Source organism: Protomyctophum parallelum, assembly GCF_964188405.1.
Source record: "Protomyctophum parallelum genome assembly, chromosome: 9".
NCBI classification, from domain to species: domain Eukaryota; kingdom Metazoa; phylum Chordata; class Actinopteri; order Myctophiformes; family Myctophidae; genus Protomyctophum; species Protomyctophum parallelum.
In genome coordinates, this window is record NC_139706.1 from 24,180,009 (window position 1) to 24,200,123 (window position 20,115).

Consider the following 20,115-nt stretch of genomic DNA (forward strand, 5'->3'; position numbering starts at 1 on the left):
ACATGCCATATCCACGGACCGCGGTAGGCCTATGGTCGTTTAACATCCTGGTTAAGATTACTGCTTACTTGACAAACGCTGAGGAAGGCCATACAGGCCGAAACGTGAACGTTTTCAGTCTCAGAGGTAAATAAAATCATGTAAAAGGACATACAATGAGTGCTGGCATTTTCTTCACCTTAACTTATATCTTCGAACCTTGCACCTAGAAGGATTTTGTTTGAACCTGGAGTGCTGCGGGTTGTCTGCTACGGCAGTACTTTTCTCTAAGATTACTGCCACACTAGAAATCTTCATATGTGCTTCTCTAGGTACCTGAAAGCCTCGATAATGTAGGAAGTGACTGCGGCCCCGCCCTCATGGGGATTAGACTGCCAAGTGAGAGTAACTGTGTTCTTGGTCACTTCAGTCACTACAGGTTTCTGAGGAGGCCCTGGAAGCTGGATGGACTCAGACAGCCGAGGCACTGATGATGATCCACTCTCTGTTAAAGAAAATTATAATTTTTTAAATCACAATCGTGTGAAGTAAGGGGCACTCTTGCATACATCAGCATACATCACATTCTGTGCTCAGCCAATGAAATCATTAGTATGTGGTACACACAAACACACAAAGCTGGCCATAGGAGGGGCTAGCAGTCCTCAAAAACAAGAATAGTGCCATAACAATGAGGAAAAATATAGCTGCAAGCAGCGATAAGACAGGTCCAAGCCATAAAAGAAATATCAACCATGCATTAGCAGGGTCAGATTTTGGACCCAATCAGGGTCAGTATTCCGGGTCAGGGTCCAGACTCTTCCACACAAATGAATGGAAATGCGATTTTTGGGGTGGTTAACCAGGCTACGAAAATACCAGGAGTGGATAGAGTGGATCATATAATTCATACAATCATATAATTGGGAGATCTAAAGGCAGCTTCAGTTCTTGACCGTTTTCCCATTACCCTCTACCATATTGCCGAATTTTGTGAAAAGCGACAGCACAGAACTGCGAAAAGTGGTGAAAGAAGAAGAAACGGTAGAAAAACTATAGGGGCCCTTTCCCCTTCAGACTTGGCCCCTATAGGTGGAGGACTGTTTTGTGTTGAGGGTGGAAAGAAACGACCACCATGCATGATAAAGCATAAAAAAGCAGTTGCAAGATCAGTTTCCTCTTAAATGCGGAGATGTACAGTATAGGAGTGTGCAGACTATGCACTATACCTCTGACAGTCAGCATTCCACTCCAGCTCGACTCCCCCGTGGCACTAGACACAATGCAAGTGTATATCCCAGAATCTGTCTCCTGTAAAAAAAAACAGAAGTTAGTCCTAGAAAGAAAATGCCATTTTAGATCATCAAATGTTTGACAAAGGTTTCAGAGTTTCTTTAAACTGTAACTTCACACTATGGCAAGACGTGATACTATACAAACAACACATGTCTAGTGCAATATTACTTTATCATGCCAACTATGAAAAAACACATACAACGGTATCTTTGGATAGAACTTTAGTACTAATAACTAAACCATAAGTACTTTGATAGTACTTGTATACTGATTCATATTTATCTGTTTTTAGCAGAGAAATTAACTTCTCAGTTCCCATTGTTATTGCTGGCCGCCTCAAATAGGGACGCACATTGTGTGTGCACTCTAAACCCTCACACTGGGGCTCCACCGGTCGCGTGCGTCAAAAAACGGGCAATTTGAATGCAGTCACGCAACGCAACATGGGCAGTGGAGCCACCCTTCATTGATTAAAAAGGGAACATTCCCTGACGGTGACGCGCCCGGTGGAACCCCGGTGTTACATGGCACTTTTTAGCTGTCAACACTCAGAAGCAGCAGACCTCCAAGGAGCAACAACTTCACTTCCACCACAACCGCTACTAGCCCTGAGGCAGTACTGCACCAAGCTCTACCTGCCTTCATGTGTTTACACTGTGCTCCATGCATTCCCACCCACAGGCCTGGCTGCCACTAATGGTGTTACTGTAGCTGCTACAGCGAGTAAACTTGGCATGGCAGAGAGCCAGTGTGCAGCTGGAATTATCATTGGGCTATATGAGATCATCCAGCACAGTGTTGACCTCTGGCTGACAGGCTGGCCATCTTGTGGCAGGTGATGTGTCTTTCTTTTAGATGATTCCACTGACTACTGAAATATTGATACCGCCGGGAAGGGGCGTCAACGGCAGGGGAAATATTTTTAGTTCCTTCGCTTGTTGTCTCTCTACCTCATATCTGTTTTTGTCATCGTCATGATGTCCAACTAATGTATCTCTTCTGTTCCATTGAGCACTGTGGTATGGTAGATTTCCTCTCCGCCTCAGCGGTGCATCGGACCAAACCTTAATGCTCCAAGTTCACTTTGCACCGCTGCAGTGCATTATGCAGTCAGGGGAAGGCAAGAGAGCATGTGAATGAGCATCGTCCAGGCAGGAGATGTAATTAATGACTATGAGACCATTAATCATCTACTGCTAGTCAATTAATGCAAACAATGTTGCTATGCTCTCCTCTCTGTGCACCGCCTGACTGACCTCCAGATGGGGTTACAGCACAAAGGCTGCTCTTTGATCAACGCAAGAAAGTATTAGCGTTTGCAAACAAGCCCCTTCATTAACATTACAATCACACACTGCATGGGCACATAATTGTCCTGTGAGACAGAGATTGGCTTTTGAAAACTTATAACTTATTATTTATACTAAATAATGGAAAATACATTGAATGGAAAGGAAAATAAGGTTTTGCCATCTGTGCAGTAGAGAAATATACAATGGGGCGAAACTCAATGTAGGTTGAAGATCAAATTGATGTATAGGCTACTGTATGTTACAGTGTGTACGTTCCTTTACAGGTCTTTTTTTAAACGCTTTTCAATACATTTAATCACATATGCCTATAAAGCACAGAATGCACAAACGTACACACACACACGTGTGTGTGTGTGTGGGTGGATGTCAGCAACTCTCCACTCATGGACACTGAGTACCTTCCAGACTGTGCCTGCCCAGGAAACAATAAAATCTAAAGACACGCACGCAGACGCGCGCACACACACACACACACACACACACACACACACACACACAAACACGCACCTTTATGTTGGCGATCTTCAAGCCACCATTCTCCATCAAGGTCATTCGAGGATTATCTCCCTGAATACTCTCTCCATCCTTCTCCCATAAAATCTTGATTGAGGATCCACCAATCACATGACACAGAAGTTGTGCCACTGACCCCAAGGATGCAGTCTGATTGGCCGGGCCTTGGCGAATGATAGGTGGGAACTGGCCTGAAGGACCTACAAGTTAGATCAGGGGTAGACAACCTTTACTATCAAAAGAGACATTTTGCCCCCAAATAAAGAAAGAAAATCTCTCTGGAGCTGCAAAATGTAGGTTTTATTTATTTTATTTTTTCAGCAAATGCAATAGAGCGCCGAAGTCCTGCCGTTACTCCCCTGGTTCCAAGGGGTTCGCTGAAGTTTTCTTTTTTTCCTAAATTATGTTTACTAATTTCTCAATGCAGAACCAGCAAAGTAGCAAAATAATCTGTCCACACATTAATAAATTCTCTATTTTCCTTCAAGACTATTTAAAATGTTATAGCCTGCACATTAGGAGAATGCAATAAGAACTTTATGCCTAGAATAATAATACATGATTAGCGGTCAGCGGTGGCTCAGGGGTAGAGTGGCTGGATGGCAACTGCAAGGTTGCCGGTTCGAAACCGGGCTCCCCCAGAGTCAGTGTTGAAGTGTCCTTGAGCAAGACACTGAACCCCTAATTGCTCCTGCTGTGCTGGTTGGTACCTTGCATGGTTTATCGGTGTATGAATGTGTGTGTGAATGTAATGCACAATCTATGTAAAGCGCCTTGAATAAAGGCGCTATATAAATTTACCATTTAAGACTATTTAAAAATGTATAGCCTGCACATTTTTAGGAGAATGCAATAAGAACTTTATGCCTAGAATAATAATACATGACTATTAAAAAGAGGAGCAAAAAAGAAGAACATCAAAGTAAAAATGTATTCCTTTTCATAATCTTTTGCCAAAGCCACAGGGAGCCGAAGGAGAGGGGCTGAGCGGCACGTTGCCTACCCCTGATTTAGATGATGGAGAAGCAGAATATTATGAAAGTTGATCCTGTAGCAGTGTTACAAATTGTCTTTGCTAATGGTGGTTTTTCTCTCCATTAGCCGACAGCCCCGGAATTATTAATGTCCCAGAGATTCTCATGAAACTCACCCCCCTCCACCTCCAGCAGGGCTTTGGTCAGCACACTTCCTGCTACACTGATGGCCTGACAGATGTAGAAACCAGAGTCCTCTGGGTGGATGTCAGCAATGGTCAACTCTCCACTCATGGACACGGAGTACCTTCCAGACTGTGAGGGTGGCTGCCCAGGAAACAATAGAATCTAAAGACATGCACGCACACGCCCACACGCCCACACGCACACGCACACGCACGCACGCACGCATGCACACACACACACACACACACACACACACACACACACACACACACACACACACACACACACACACACACACACACACACACACACACACACACACACACACACACACACACACACACACACACACACAGAGAAAGCAATACGCTAAGCGTTGGTTTACTGTATCAGCAAAATAAGTTCTAAAAATTATTGTACATTGAATTTAGATGTCATCAGATGTATCGGCAGATCTTCAATGGTCTGGTAATTCAACACTAAAGGACCCATTATGTTTACAACACTAAGAAGAAACCAAAGGACACCAGTTAAAATGACATGCTGCTTTTGTGTTTTGTGTTTATCCCGATTGGCAGACCATTTATGGCCGTCTCGGTCTGTTTCAGTAAGTGATGAGGGAAGCGAACAACGGGTAAGCAGTAAGCACATCAGTCCATTCAGCCATCTATTTCATTCTTCTAAGTCAAGAGGCTTAGACTGGATTGGAGGAGCCGAGGTTAAGGCTACAGATAATCCAAAAACATCCAGCATAAACCTCTACAAACAGGGGGGGCAGCACCTCAACTGTCTATCAGACTAAAGCTTATAACGTAAGCTTCCTGTTTCCTGTCTGACATGCTAGCAAAGCTTCTGTAGAGTATCTTAAGTTTCTTCACAGTGTGAGAGATCTCACCTGTTTATTTTAGATGCTTTTATCAACAGGATATTTATAGTTAGCTACAATGTTAGATGAAGGCATTTTGTCTTGTCTAGGAAGCAGACTCACACCTGGTGTTTTTCCTCAAGTCTCTACCCCCCCCCCCCCCCTCCCCCCCCCCTCCCCCACCACTTCTTTCATGCCATCCTTCTCGTCCTTCCTTCTCTCCTCCTCCGTGTCTGCAGGCAGGTGAAAAACACTTTCTCACGAAACCCAGTTATTTGTACTCGTTTCTCAGAGCGAAATGCAAATATGCTGTCCTCCGATTACACATATTGGTCCTGATTCTTCAAAAACGAAATGCGCCAGAGTGTAACGGTGGCGGAAACAGATATCGTATTTATCCGTCCGATCAAGCTACGTTGAGATGACGTGTTATTCAGAGAGTGGTGTGTACCACAGGTGCGCAGGTGTATCGCAGGTGTATGTCATACTGAATGCAGCGGGTGCAAAGTGATCGGAAAAGCACCCGACAACCTCATCTGCATTGATCCACGCCCAATTTCATACCATAAAAGGCTTCAAGCATGACTCAGCAGACAGCAGTTTGTCTGAGATCACAGCCGCGGTCACTGCTATCGAAGCTTGCAACGGTGCGTGCTCCGCTGAAGCAATATAATTATAATTTATTTAATTAAGTTCGGGACCAAGGCGGGTGCTCTCTCACACCTATGCAGAGGTAAAACATATCCGATATTTAAAATATCGGATATGTCAATGCAAAAGTCGTCTTTTCAGAGAGAGCGAGAGAGAGAGAGAGACGAGAGAGGGAGGGGGGCTGCATGGGCCCTCGACACTGTTGCGCGATAAAGAACAGTAGCCCATAGCCCCATACATTCATAAGTAAATATATTATAGGCCTACCTCGTAGGCCTGGGATCCTCTTGTCTGAAGAAATTATAATCCAGTGAGTTTATCCAGTGAGTTAAACTATTCTGTGTGTGGCATCCATGTGATCAATATCAATATACATTATTATAAATTCTGTCTGTCTGTCCGTCATGTTCACGAGTGGAGGTGAGCTGGTTTAAAACTGATATGACTGGCCGACTTTCAAACACGCTGCATTCATTAGGCTATAAATGTGGTCTTCTATTTTTTATATAGGGCTAATTAGCCCTATTCATTTTCCAATGTGAATCGGATCGGCAGCACGCTGCTGTCTGCCCCCCCCCCCCCCCCCACACACACACACACACACACACACACACCGAAACAACGTTAGATTCGTACAGTGCAAAATGCAGATAAGTGTAGGCCTATGTTCTTATTATAATTGTGAGTTTGTTTTTTAACATGCAGTCCGCGAGAGCCGATCTACAAGCTCACAACGCGTTGCACGGTTGCACTGCGAGTAGCCTAGAGAAGGCTGTCCAGTGAGCAGCGCAATCGCGCATGGCATGCTATAGAAATATCCTAATAAATAAAATAAAAGGTGTCGGGGCTTGCAGGGGCAGTTTCCTTATGGGACTCTATAGGCTAACTTGCCTCTAGAATGCATGCATCTAGGCATACAAGTGCACTCGGCTTTTATATATATAGGCCTATATATATATATATATATCGTTTTTTTATGTGCTGATCGACCAATATGTTGGGGGCACATGCCTACATATTTTATCTGAGATTTGGGGACTATTTATTGATTCAGCATGAAGACTAAAGCCTTCTGAATAAATCTATATGCAAGTGTATGCTTCCGCAAATTTCTCCGCCACCTAAAGAGGTGGCGGAGGATTTAGTGGAGTTTCCGACGAACCAAAGACAGCGTCAAGTTCACGGCCATTTTCATGAATTCCAAATTAATGTGGGAAATCCACGTAAATGCCTTTCCGCTAGCGTCACGTCAATATATAAGCGGAAGCGCGTTGAAGAATCAGGACCATTGTGTCTGTGGGCAATGAAGAATGTTGGAAAAGGTTATATTAAACCCTTACAAATGTGTGTTTGAATAATTCCCCACAAAAATAACATAAACAAGGTTGGAACATAAACAGAGAATAACCAAAACAAACCAGGAATTTTGACCTCGATGTCCAAAGACATCATTCACATGAGGAATTCATTTGTGGACAGGATTATTTTTGTCAGGTGAAATCTGACATACAACAGGCCCATTTTTATTAGCGATCTAGTCATGATTGACTGCCCCCTAAGCCAATGGGAGTCTGAATCACTTGTGTAGCCAATCGCGTAGTAGCGTGATGATTAGCTGCCTCCTAAGCTATGACACACGCACCGCGGAAGTCACTGCAACGCGGACCGGATCGGCTGACAACCCAACAGCGGCTAATGTTATGCCATAACAAGACACAACCAACAAAATAACGTTGCAAGCGAACGAAAACAACGGCTGCCAGGTTGTGATAGAGAAACATACACGTTACCAAAAAAAAAAGGAAACGCTACAAATATGACTATGTAATAATTTCTTGTTTCAATCTATAATTCATGCTTTTCTAATTAGTGCAGTGGTTCTAGTTTAGGCTTTACCCCAAATGCCCTCATTTCCAGTCCTAGCTGGCAAATGTTCTGTTCTACCATGTATTTAATTGCCATTAATTGAATTAATCGGGTGTATCATGTCTAAATCAGACTGTGACTGTGAGTGATCAGAAAGCCAGAGCTTCATTTTTCAGATTTATTTTCTTCATGCTGCCCGTTGGCAGTGGCACTGTTTTCAGCAACAGTCACACTTGTTCAATTACACACATTTACACCAGGGAACTACCCAGTACAGTGCAACCACAGTCTTAACTACTGAGCAGCTCCACTGGAGCAGTTGGTGTCATGTTCCTTGCTAGGGTAATTCAAAGGTGGGCATTGAGGGAGGGGTGAGTGTTGCTCATTCACTTCCTCATTACTCTTCATTTTTGAGGGGTGGCAGCCCGCCCGCCCCTCCAACATATGGATTTCAGATTTCCCCCGTGGCAGCCAAGTATGGACCTTTTATGTTTGCTTTAAACATGCCCCCCGTGACGTACAAAAGAAAACAAAGGAGACCCTCACTTCACACAAGTGAGATCTTTCCTGAACCGACAGCCTACTGATCAAGAGCACGCTCCTCTAATCTCTAGGTCACCAATGCACTATTCCAATGCACTCCCTCTTACCTGGCTCCCCTCTTTCTGCCAAAATATGGCTGGTGGTGGGTTTCCTGAGGTCCCACACTCGAAGGTGATGCTTCGCCCTTGGGTGGCAATCTGATCACGGGGCTTCATAGTAATCTGTGGTGGTACTATAGAGACGAAAAGAACCAAAAACATCAATTAGATGCTTTCACCTGCAGAAAGAACCAAACCGTGTAGTGTACTACTATTATACTGCAGTGCCAGTTACAGTACATCCTCTGCACAGGTCTTTTACATTGCTGTTACATTAGGTGCAACACGGAGGCTGTGGAAGTATCTTTAGCCTAATGCCATAAGGGGCACGGCACGGCACGGCACTAAACATCCCTGGATGTAATGTGCTGTGCTGGAAACAATGCACATTTGTTACATCATCATCATCATCATCACCACCTTTGTTTGGAGCCGGCATAGGGTCCAGCATTCTAAATGCATAATCATTCCATTGCTTGATCAATAACCACTGAGTTACACCATATCTTTATTGATGAAACACACTGTTTATAGCCATCCTCAGAGGCTGAACTATGACCATATAGTGTGATAAATCTTCCTGCTCCTCGTCACATTATTGAGTAGTGCATCTCCTTTTCCCTGAGCATGCACATCATCACAGTTCAATGCAATGCCATCCTCATTAAATTCACTTAGTTGTTTTGAGTTAAGGTCTGACTCTGAGTAGAGCTACAGACTGTCGGCTTGATATGAGGAGACATGTTATTTTGGGGCGCGAGGGCGGGTTCTTAAGCCTTTGTTTGACATGCAGCAACTGGTCCGTCCATCCGTCCGTCCGGGAATCTAATCAGATACTCGCTGATCGAGGAATTTGTGATTTGTTACTGTATATGATATCCACCCTGACCACTTGGCCATCCGGTCACCTCAGGAGAAAGTATATTTGATTTGTTTTGGTTTTGAACTCAGACCGGTCCATTGTGACATTCTAAGGGGCGAATTCACAAAGAACAGGAGCCACCCCGTTGTCCTTGTGGCTTGTGTATCACTTGCACCCACTATCTACCCTGTCTCAAGGTCCAGCAGCTGAGTGCAATTTTCCCTTGTTTTCTATGATTGCAATTATCCATGTGGTAAGAAGAAATGCTGATTGTGGAGGTGGTTCCGAGTTGTTGTTATGTATAGCAAAAGCCTGAAAATACACAATGCCACTTGGTAGGCATCTTGCTGGTATTTTATTTTCTCAGTGAGGCAGTCAAACAAACTACAAACCACTATATACCACAAATTGAGATGTTGTGCCTTTCAGTCTGTGCAGCATGCACAGTCGCACACACAGACACAAAGGAATCCTTAGTTTAGACTTTAGACCACCTACCTGCCTGCCGGCCTGCAACCTAAAATGAGCTTGACCACCCTTCTACTCAGCACGGCTTGCATGACGATGCCTTAATTCACCTGGTGTCAATCACTGCTGCCATGATCATAAATTCTAGCAGTGATACCCCTTCAGTTTAGCATTTCAGTCTGACTGCATGATTTGACTTTTATTTTTGCAATGAGGCTCATTTGCATAGAGAGCTAGGGGCCAAGTAGGTAGTAGTAGTAGTCAGTCAGTCAGTCAGAGGGAAAGATGGAGCAATTAATTTGTATCTCTCCCCACGAGTGATTTTTTTTTACATAATGTACAATTGTTAAATGGAAAGGGATTCATATATTTCAATGTAATTCTCCAGCCTATACCATCTGCATTTCACTACTTAGGGATTCACATTTACATGGTATCAAACTCTTCCTAAACAATCTTTTCATAATACGAGTAAATACACCAGATGTGTTTGATACCCAAGCTTAATCTGGTGCACATAAGTGTCTGAAGCCTAATGCCTTACTGCAACAACAGGCACGCTGCTCGCTTAATAACTGGTGGAAAATCTAACCTTGTGGTTGATCTGATATTTGTTTGATATATTTAATTATTTATTTATTTGATACATTTGATTTAATATTTTGGTTTGGTTTGTGCTTCCACATTATGGTGAGGGATGGAACATTACATGTATAAAACACACAACAACAAAGCTGGAACAGCTGGAACGGCATGGAATGGAATTAAACACACAGAACAGCAAAGCACTTGCTAATGCACACTGTACAGATTTAATTTACACACTGATTTAAAAAGGAAAACCATCACATTATCGCGTAGGAGAGTTTTGTGTGTCCCAATGAATCTGGGAGCTGTGTTGTCTGGAGGCTGGCATGGTCAAATTGGTCTCAGGCCAGACTAAGAATGGCTAAAAGCATAGCTACCCTGCCCAGAGAAAGCGTCTGATGGCCGGGTCATCCACAGAGCTCAGTCAGGCACAGACCGAAAAAGAGAAGTAGATGTTTTTCCATCCTTTGGGTCCAAGACCGATTAAGAACCGTCTAGTGCGCAGCCAGACAGTGAAGGTGGCGGAGGAGAGACCTGGGCGGCAGATGATGGCCTTGGGCATGTTGAGCATCACTTCTCTTTATGCACAGCAGGGGCTCTGGAACCAAACTCCTGGAGGGATTCGATCCTATTCTTTATTTGGTATTTATTTTTATTATCACTAGAACAGAGAGGGTTTATAGTTTGGTGAGCTGAGAAGGTTTTCACGGTCACAGGGGAGATTGTCTCCATGCTGGCCTGGGTACGCCTCAGGATCCCCAAGTTAGAGCTGGCCGATAAGGTAAAGGGAAGTCTCGCCAGAGAAAGGTTAGTCTGGGATTCTCTGCTGGAACTGCTGCCTCTGCGACCCGACAGCAGATGAGCGGAAGGAGATGGATATGGAGTGATAAAAGCAATGGAGGATGAGGTTAACCCAGACGACTAAAGCAAAGGCAAAAAGACATACTGTAGAAATAGACAAGAGATGCATGCTTGTGTGTATGGTGTTTGTGCGAGTGTGAGGAAGAGAGAGGGAGAGAGATAGACAGATCGAGACAGACAGAGAGACATGCAGACAGTCAGACAGAAAGAGAGAGAAAGTGATGTCTTATTAATACTGTGTGTGACTGCTCTCTGGCAGTGTGTTAAAGTACACTATCTTCCAAACATCTGTCGGATAGAGTAATCCATATGGTTTAGCATTAAGCTCCGGCATGGCAGAACCACTGCTCATGCACGCACGCACACACAGTCACACCACGCACGCGCGCGCACACACACACACACACACACACACACACACACACACACACACACACACACACACACACACACACACACACAAGCCAGCCTTGACCAGGAAATCGGTAGAAGCATAGTAGTTTTGCAGTGAACGACTTATGCATGAACTTGCCTTCATCTAAACAAGGACGTTTTTGCCTCTCTCTAAGGGTATTTGTGCCTGTGCTCGCTGCTGTTCACATAAGCTTGGTACAGTATATATGCTTTGGCAATATGTATTATTATGCGCTTCTTACCATGGACCTGCAGCATGGCTGTAGCCTCTGTCTTGCCCACGCTGTTTTCAGACGTGCACATGTACGTGCCCTCATCTTCCTGTCGTACTTTGAACAGGCGCAGGCTATTGTCATTCCGGATCTCAAATCTGGGAGGCAGAAAGTGAAGAACAAGGTGTCAAGAACAATACTGTATATTTACAAGAATACTTGTTCAACAATGTCCTGAAAATTGTAAGTGTAGCCCATGCCATTTTTTCAATTCACCATAATTGGTTGACACTCAAAACAAACCCAAAACAAACAAGCGAACCTTGGGGGACAGCCCCCACCCTGTGGAACTCTCTCCCAATAGAGATTTGCCATGCTCCAACACTGGACTCTTCTAAGGCTGCCTTGAAAATATACGTATTCTCTCAGGATTATGGCATATAGTTGTTTGTTGTTTTGTTTTTTGTTTGCTTGGTTGTTTGTTTGTTGGTTGTTCATTTTGTACAGCATCCTTGGGTCCATGAAAGGCGCTATATACATTCAAGCTATTATTATTATTATCTTTGGAAATGGTCCTTTTCTGTGTGAGTCTGCATGTTTCTCAAATGTGGACATCTTTGCAGCCACACCTAAATTAAGATTCCTCAGTAGTCACCAAAGAGCTCACACTAAGTTTAAGAACTTAGAACTTAGAATTAGGTTCACATTTAAACACTGACCACAAAGTTGCTTAGTCTCAGGAGGGTCCTCCTGCTAACTAATGCATCCTCTCTAGTCTTTCATTAGTGAATCTGCATCACCTGGTAGACAGACATGAATTATTAGGTAATTATTCTCTACGCTTTCTAGGCCACATCCTTTACTCTGACTCAGAATTCATCTCTGGTGAATATACGCATAGTGAAGTCCTCAGTGATAATTTAACTCTGGGAGTGTCCAAATATAACCAAATGGACCCTTACAAGTTATTTGTACACTCCCAGAGTAAATGAACACTCCTGATTTTGCATTAGTAGTGTATATATCCATAATTCTGTCAGTTTGTTAACATATCAGACACCACAGATACTAAATGTCTGCCCATTTGTACCTCGCCCGGGGTAGCTCCCCTTCCTCTTTGCGCCACCGCACTGTGGGGGCGGGATCTCCATGGACATCGCACACAAAGTCAACGGTGTCTTCCTCCATTACCACTTGGTTCACTGGTCTCCGCAGCAACACGGGACGCTCTGCAGTGATGGAAACATGATTTACAAGATGCACAGATATGTACGGGCATGCGTACATTCGGAGATACATGCACACGCAGAAACGCACACACACACATACACACACACACACACACACACACACACACACACACACACACACACACACACACACACACACACACACACACACACACACACACACACACACACACACACACACAAACTACAGTTGTACACAATACAGACTAACAATTTAAATGTAATGCATGCTCAATTTGTATTGATTTAACATATCTATATTTAACGTATAAATAACAATTTACAATTTACAATATATTCTCATATTTAGAGAGACTAGCTAAATGTAAGGTCAGATTAAGCATCCAACTAAGCTAAATCAAATCTAAATAACATAATTATGGTAAAGTTATAGAAGATATGACTTACCGTACACCACCAGCTCTGCAGGATCACTGTCTCTCTCTCCCACCATATTGGTGCCCACACAGACATACATGCCAGCATCACTTTTCCTGGTGTGAGAGATCATCAGTTTTCCCCCACGCATCTGAAAAGCGGCAGTGACCATCAGCACAATATGTATACATACTTTACTTTACTAACGGTTACGGTAGAGGTTAAAAAAAAATAAAAAAATTGGCTTTACTTTTCCTTGGTGTCAGCTGGTATAGCATTGCTCTAATCACAATGGCATGTTTTCAAAATGCAGAACTGTATTTTCAGGCCATGTCTTTTTAGGTGATGTGAACTCACAGAGATCCGCTCATCCTTGGCACTGACACGGGCATTATTCCTCTTCCAGGAAACGGTGGGCTCGGGGTGACCACGAGGGGGGATGCACTCCAGCACAGCAGGCTCACCCGCTGCCACCACCACATCAACTGGAGCCTGTCGGAAGTCATCTCTCAGGACTGGTGATATGAAACAAATGGTAGGAAACAGAGACAAATTATAACACGTCGTCCAACACGGTCTTAACTCCTCCGTTTGGTTGCAACTCCTTGCAACAAAATGGTTGGGAGTAGATGCATGGTGACCCATTGGTGTGGTTTTGGGCAATTGAATTTAACCAGTTGAATCACTTGGGTCGACTTGGGTCGACTTGGGTCCACGTGCAACAGGACATATCTATTGTTACCTATTGTTTCATATTTTTGCCTAATGCCTACTGTAGCACTTTGAGATTCCGAGGAATGTAAAGTGCATTATAAATAAAATCCATTATTATTATTATTATATCACACCGCTGGGACGAACGCTAAAACCGTCTCATCCCGTCTCGACCCTTTGGTGTGCTTTGGGCTTTACACCAACACTCACTCAATCAGTGTTAAAGGAATATTTCACTTTCAAACATGTTTGGGATCATTTTTAATGTTAGACTTACAGTAAATTAATCTAATAATGTGGTTAAAATGTTTGAAGTTACATTGGGTTTATATAGTAATGGTATATACGTTTATATAAGGCAGGTCTTATGAATATGTAATATCTAAATATTGAATCAAGCAATTAAAAAAATATCTGGGGTGGGGAGTAGACCCCAAACATTTGAAAAAGTTGATCTCTGAATAATGTTTAAATGGAACTAAATGGAAGGATTGGTAAAACAATAAATATAATAATTATAATGTTGAAATGTTCTTTCTTGGCTTTTTCTTTTCTTGGGTTAGAACTTAGAATAGATAATAAAACAAACGAAAATAATCTCACTGAGGGTCCAATATTATTTGTATGTACAGTTCTCATATCCATGGTGATGTTGCAGTGCACTGTTTTAATGTTACCTACAGTATGCCTGTGTCCTACCCTGCTGTTAAATGAATAATTCACACCTCTCAGTCTGACAGAGAGTAAACAAATAACACAGCATTCATAATTCAACCTGTGTGCGAGAGAGAGAGAAGGTTCCCAGTGCTTTAATGAAAGGTTTTGCATCTAAAAAACCCATTCCAAACAACACAACCTCACACAGCTACCCGGAAGGAAGGCAACGTGCTCTGTCTCCTTATGTCATCCCTGTACGTTTCACTCTCTGGAAATGAAGGATGATGACCTTTGAAATGTTTTGATATCTGCTGTGCTGATTGTGAGCCAAAGTGCAGATGAATGCCAAACAACTCTAGCAGACTGAGGGGAACTCATGCAAACAAATTATGATAGACATTTTCTCACTCTCTCTCTCACACACATATGCTACGTGTGTGCGTGCAGGCAGAATACTGTATTCCAGGATAACAGATCAATGTACAGTAAATTCCCCCTCTACACCTTCATGAATATTTCAGTGATAGGTTACTTTGCAACGTATATATGTTAGAGCAATTAAAGTACCTGTCAATCAACACATCTGGACTTAGTATTGTTTGTTTGTCACTCAATGTATGCTATAGATAAGTGCTATAATTCATCATGGTTAGCCCATGCTAAGTTCTTTGTAGCCTTTTATGTGTCATCTAGGTCTCTAAAACGGTACTAGCTATATCCAGACTCTAGCAGCACCAGTAACCATAGGGTCTAGCAGCACCAGTAACCATAGGGTCTAGCAGCACCAGTAACCATAGGGTCTAGCAGCACCAGTAACCATAGGGTCTAGCAGCACCAGTAACCATAGGGTCTAGCAGCACCAGTAACGAAGTGTTGTTTTCGTCGACTAAAACTAAGACGAAAAATGTTCGTCGACTACCCTTTTCCACTGACGAAAACTAAATGGAAACTAGATGAAAACTATCTATGATGACTAAAACTAAGACTAAATGTACTGACAATTTCGTCAACAAATAAAAACTAGACTAAAATGTTAGGAAGGGACTACTGGACAAGATATCCAGTATAAGTCATTTTACACTTGGTTGCATGCTGAAAATAGCCGATCTACAAGCTCACAACGTGTCACAGCGCGACACGTTGTGAGCTTGTAGATCGGCTATTTCGGCCCGCCAAAATACATTTTAGTCGACTAAATCACCTGTAGATTTAGTCGACTAAAATCTTATGACATTTAGTCGACTAAAACTAGACTAACAATAAAACATTCCGGGTGACTAAAATGTGACTAAAACTAAATGAAAACTATTCAAAAGACAAAGACTAAAACTAAAATAGAAATTCGATGCCAAAAACAACACTGGTACTCATAGGGTCTAGCTGCTAGACCCTATGGGTACTGGTGCTGCTAAATCATACATGGGCAACTGGCGGCCCGGGGGCCACATGCGGCCCCCACCATCACTTAATGTGGCCTGCAGGTTAATATCCGAACATTGATAAATTATTGATTTCAGCTAATTACTAGTATTAAAATGTTAATGTCTTTTTTTTATGTATTTGTATTTAATTCATAAAGTTAACATAACTATAACTAAATGCATTTGAAATTAAATAAAAAAAATACTTTTCAGGATTTCAATAGAAAATAGCTGATCTACAAGCTCAAAACGCGTCGCACTGTGCTTGAGCTTGTAGTGAAAATGTAGTGGCCCTCTCGTCTCCATCGTCAAAGTTTCCCACCCCTGCACTAAGTTATCCACAGTTTAACAAAGCACCCATAGGCCATTTTAGGCTCTCCAAGCGGGGGGGGGGGGGGGGAGCACATTATCTTTGTTTCTTCTTCTTCTTCTTTTTTTAGATGTAACATTTATTCATTCATTCATTTATTTATTTATTTATTTATTTTGGGGGGGGGGGGGATAATAATAAGTTAATAACCTACAATATCTGGGTACACATCTGTGAGAACTCATGGCTAAGTTATTGAATATAAATATATATATATAGGTTGTGACCAGGCTTTTTCTCTTTGCAGATGAGTAAGGCTGGGACCGAGGCTATATGTACACTCAATCTTAATTTAGATTCACTCTTTAAAAGAGCCTCGCCTGATATAAATTGCATATATACTTCAATTGTAAATATGTCAATTTAGGTGAGCAACATGGTTGTGCGACAAATCATGAATTAGCCTTCGCAAATACCGAGTCCATCATATCAAATGAAAAAGATGTTCCTGCCTTGTGTAAGGGCTGTCATAATTTCGGGTAAGCACACATGAATATTTCAACCAGCGTTCACTTAGCCCAGGAGGACTGACTACTGAGGTGGTCATCTGCCATTCCTCCTCCTTCCCCTTCAGCCCAAGACGGAAATAGCAAGACAATGCCATCTCCGCTTTACTTCCCGTATATCTGCGCGAAGTGGGCGGATGCCTTTTATGAGACGGGAAGTGAACGTGAACGTGAACACAGCGATACAGATTATCGCTGTGTTTAAGAACTTAGCCTACATTAGGTTCACATTTAAACACTGACCACAAAGTCTCAGCAGGGTCCTGCTAACTAATGCATGATTTCTTGGCCGCTCCTCAGATACAAATTATATTATTTCTCTGTCCCAGCAACACAATCTTGCGGGATCTAGCAGCACCAGTAACCATAGGGTCTAGCAGCACCCTAACCATATAGGGTCTAGCAGCACCAGTAACCATAGGATCTAGCAGCACCATAGGGTCTAGCAGCACCAGTAACCATAGGATCTAGCAGCACCATAGGGTCTAGCAGCACCAGTAACCATAGGATCTAGCAGCACCATAGGGTCTAGCAGCACCATAGGGTCTAGCAGCACCAGTAACCATAGGATCTAGCAGCACCATAGGGTCTAGCAGCACCAGTAACCATAGGATCTAGCAGCACCATAGGGTCTAGCAGCACCATAGGATCTAGTAGCACCATAGGGTCTAGCAGCACCATAGGATCTAGTAGCACCATAGGGTCTAGCAGCACCAGTAACCATAGGGTCTAGCAGCACCATAGGGTCTAGCAGCACCATAGGATCTAGCAGCACCATAGGGTCTAGCAGCACCAGTAACCATAGGGTCTAGCAGCACCATAGGGTCTAGCAGCACCCTAACCATAGGGTCTAGTAGCACCATAGGGTCTAGCTGCAGCACCAGTAACCATAGGGTCTAGTAGCACCATAGGGTCTAGCTGCAGCACCAGTAACCATAGGGTCTAGCAGCACCATAGGGTCTAGCAGCACCATAGGGTCTAGCAGCACCATAGGGTCTAGCACAGGGGGGCAGTCAGCCAGATATTTCGTGAAGCCTCATTTGAAATCGGTAGTTCATATAATGAACCTGTTGTGGCGCTGGACTGGACCCAAAAAGCCCCATAGCTCCATAGAGGCCCATGTATTTTGGCCCAACTTCACCTAGACTGTATTACCTTAATAAACATGGTCATGAATACTTTCTTCTTCCAGTCACTAGTTTAAAGTCTCATTTCTAATGTCCTAATATTCTTTTTGGAAAATTATGGTCCCATTAATTAGAAAAATGACCATAAAGAAAAAAAAACATCGCATATGTTCTGAGGGGCGTGGCTACCGTTACAGTCTATGATCGGGATTCCCCTCCCACTCGAGTCAAAATAAAAACCAACTGAGAAGAAGGGGGGAAGTCCCGCCTCGTTGTCTGGGCAGCCAATGGCCAGCTGGTCCAAAACGGAGCCAGCCAATGGCCAGCTGGTACCAAACGGATCTAGAAAGATGGCGACTTACAGTGCAGGAATAACAGGCTTCATTTTACGTCCATGTTAGACCCGGCGAACGCTTTGTCCATATTTTGTACAGTCTATGGTCTAGCAGCACCAGTAACCATAGGATGTGTCTGATGCCGGTGCCCACTTATTTTTTTATAAAAAACACCCTAACCAGCAGATAGCTTACAGCGCATCACGTTCACGTTGTGAGTTTGTAGATTAGCTATTTTTGTTGTACAACAAAGTATAGGACTTGTACACAGATACAGCTGTACATACTTGTGCATTTCTTATTAAAACAACATAATATTTCAATTACTTTTAGAATTTAGTAGTCCCTGGGGCAGAGAGGTTTTGTTTGATGAAAAGGCTCACAGGGATTTACTCCCTGGACATCTGTCCATCTATCAAAAAGATAAAACAGCACCCCTCAAACGACCACACCCCCACTCGCAATCACACTCAAACATCTCAACAAAGGACATCATGCAATAAAAGGGGCCCCTGGAAAGGTACACATAGATTCCAGAGTGTCTGAACTGTAGATTTATAATCTATTGCACCACATTCTGTTGCTGAAAAGAATTGTTGCAATTTACACTTCACAGTATGTACGTAGTTTAAAAATCTGATATTGCCAGCAAGCAACACATGCTTGAAGAGTGAATTACTGGTCAGTTTTTACACTCTCAGAGTCAGGAGGTGGGACAGTCCTCCCTTAAGTCTCGCCGAATACCCTGACCCTGTCCACTTCGCTGCTCATTTCAAAGAGCCAGAGAGGAGCTAATTGAAAGAGCTGTATTATTTTTAGACCTCTGTCTGCGAGGCCTGGTGAGATGAGCACACCAAGACCTTTATTTCTTGCTCATAGTGACTGGAGTGAAGTTATGGGCACAGCGAGCTAATCCCTGAACCTGCCACCAAGATTAAGAACCACAGAAACAGATTGCGTGCAAATTGTGCACACAGTCACACACACACAGTCACACACACACACACAGTCACACACACACAGTCACACACACACACAGTCACACACACAGTCACACACACACACGCACACACGCGCACACACACACACACACACACACACACACACACACACACACACACACACACACACACACACACACACACACACACACACACACACACACACACACACACACACACACACACACACACACACACACACACACTTCTTTAATGCTGAATTCCAAAGTCCCAGTCTCCCAAGGCAGGGAGTCTTGCAGAAAGTGGGCCATTTGAGGGTTGAAACACGTGAACCAACACAGAGCAGAGTTATGGCTCAGATCACTATACCAAACACTGCGCAACACCAGCATCAAAACTCTTATAAGCAGTGTGACTCACTGTGGTGTATACGTGACTCACTCCAGCCTATACTCCCTCAAAGCTTGCCATGCTAAACAAAGGTATAGTCAGGTGGTGTTTAGTCATTCTGTAGCTCCGAGATGAGGTCACGAATCCAAGCCCTCCCATTGTGTTTCAGAAACGGCGCATGCAGGGTTTCCACAACTTATGCTGCCCTTTTCTGCAGATTGTATCCAAAAAGTGAAGGTCTGTTAACAAGCTAAACTAAATTTCATTTAGGAACGGCCAAGAAAATCCAAGTTGTGGCATGAAACAAGCGTTTAAA

General features: G+C 43.2%; 1 protein-coding gene across 1 annotated transcript in view; it reads right to left on the minus strand.

The window, feature by feature from the left end:
* LOC310864168 (roundabout homolog 2) overlaps positions 1 to 20,115 on the minus strand; it is a 61,748-nt gene that overhangs the window by 25,011 nt on the left and 16,622 nt on the right. The window contains exons 3-11 of the mRNA XM_083772751.1: positions 13,675 to 13,832; positions 13,348 to 13,468; positions 12,780 to 12,918; positions 11,720 to 11,847; positions 8,294 to 8,418; positions 4,252 to 4,423; positions 3,096 to 3,301; positions 1,209 to 1,290; positions 316 to 484 (exon numbers count right to left, since the gene is read on the minus strand). Coding sequence (XP_083628877.1) covers positions 316 to 484; positions 1,209 to 1,290; positions 3,096 to 3,301; positions 4,252 to 4,423; positions 8,294 to 8,418; positions 11,720 to 11,847; positions 12,780 to 12,918; positions 13,348 to 13,468; positions 13,675 to 13,832 — 1,300 coding nt within the window. The remainder of the gene's footprint in view (positions 1 to 315; positions 485 to 1,208; positions 1,291 to 3,095; positions 3,302 to 4,251; positions 4,424 to 8,293; positions 8,419 to 11,719; positions 11,848 to 12,779; positions 12,919 to 13,347; positions 13,469 to 13,674; positions 13,833 to 20,115) is intronic.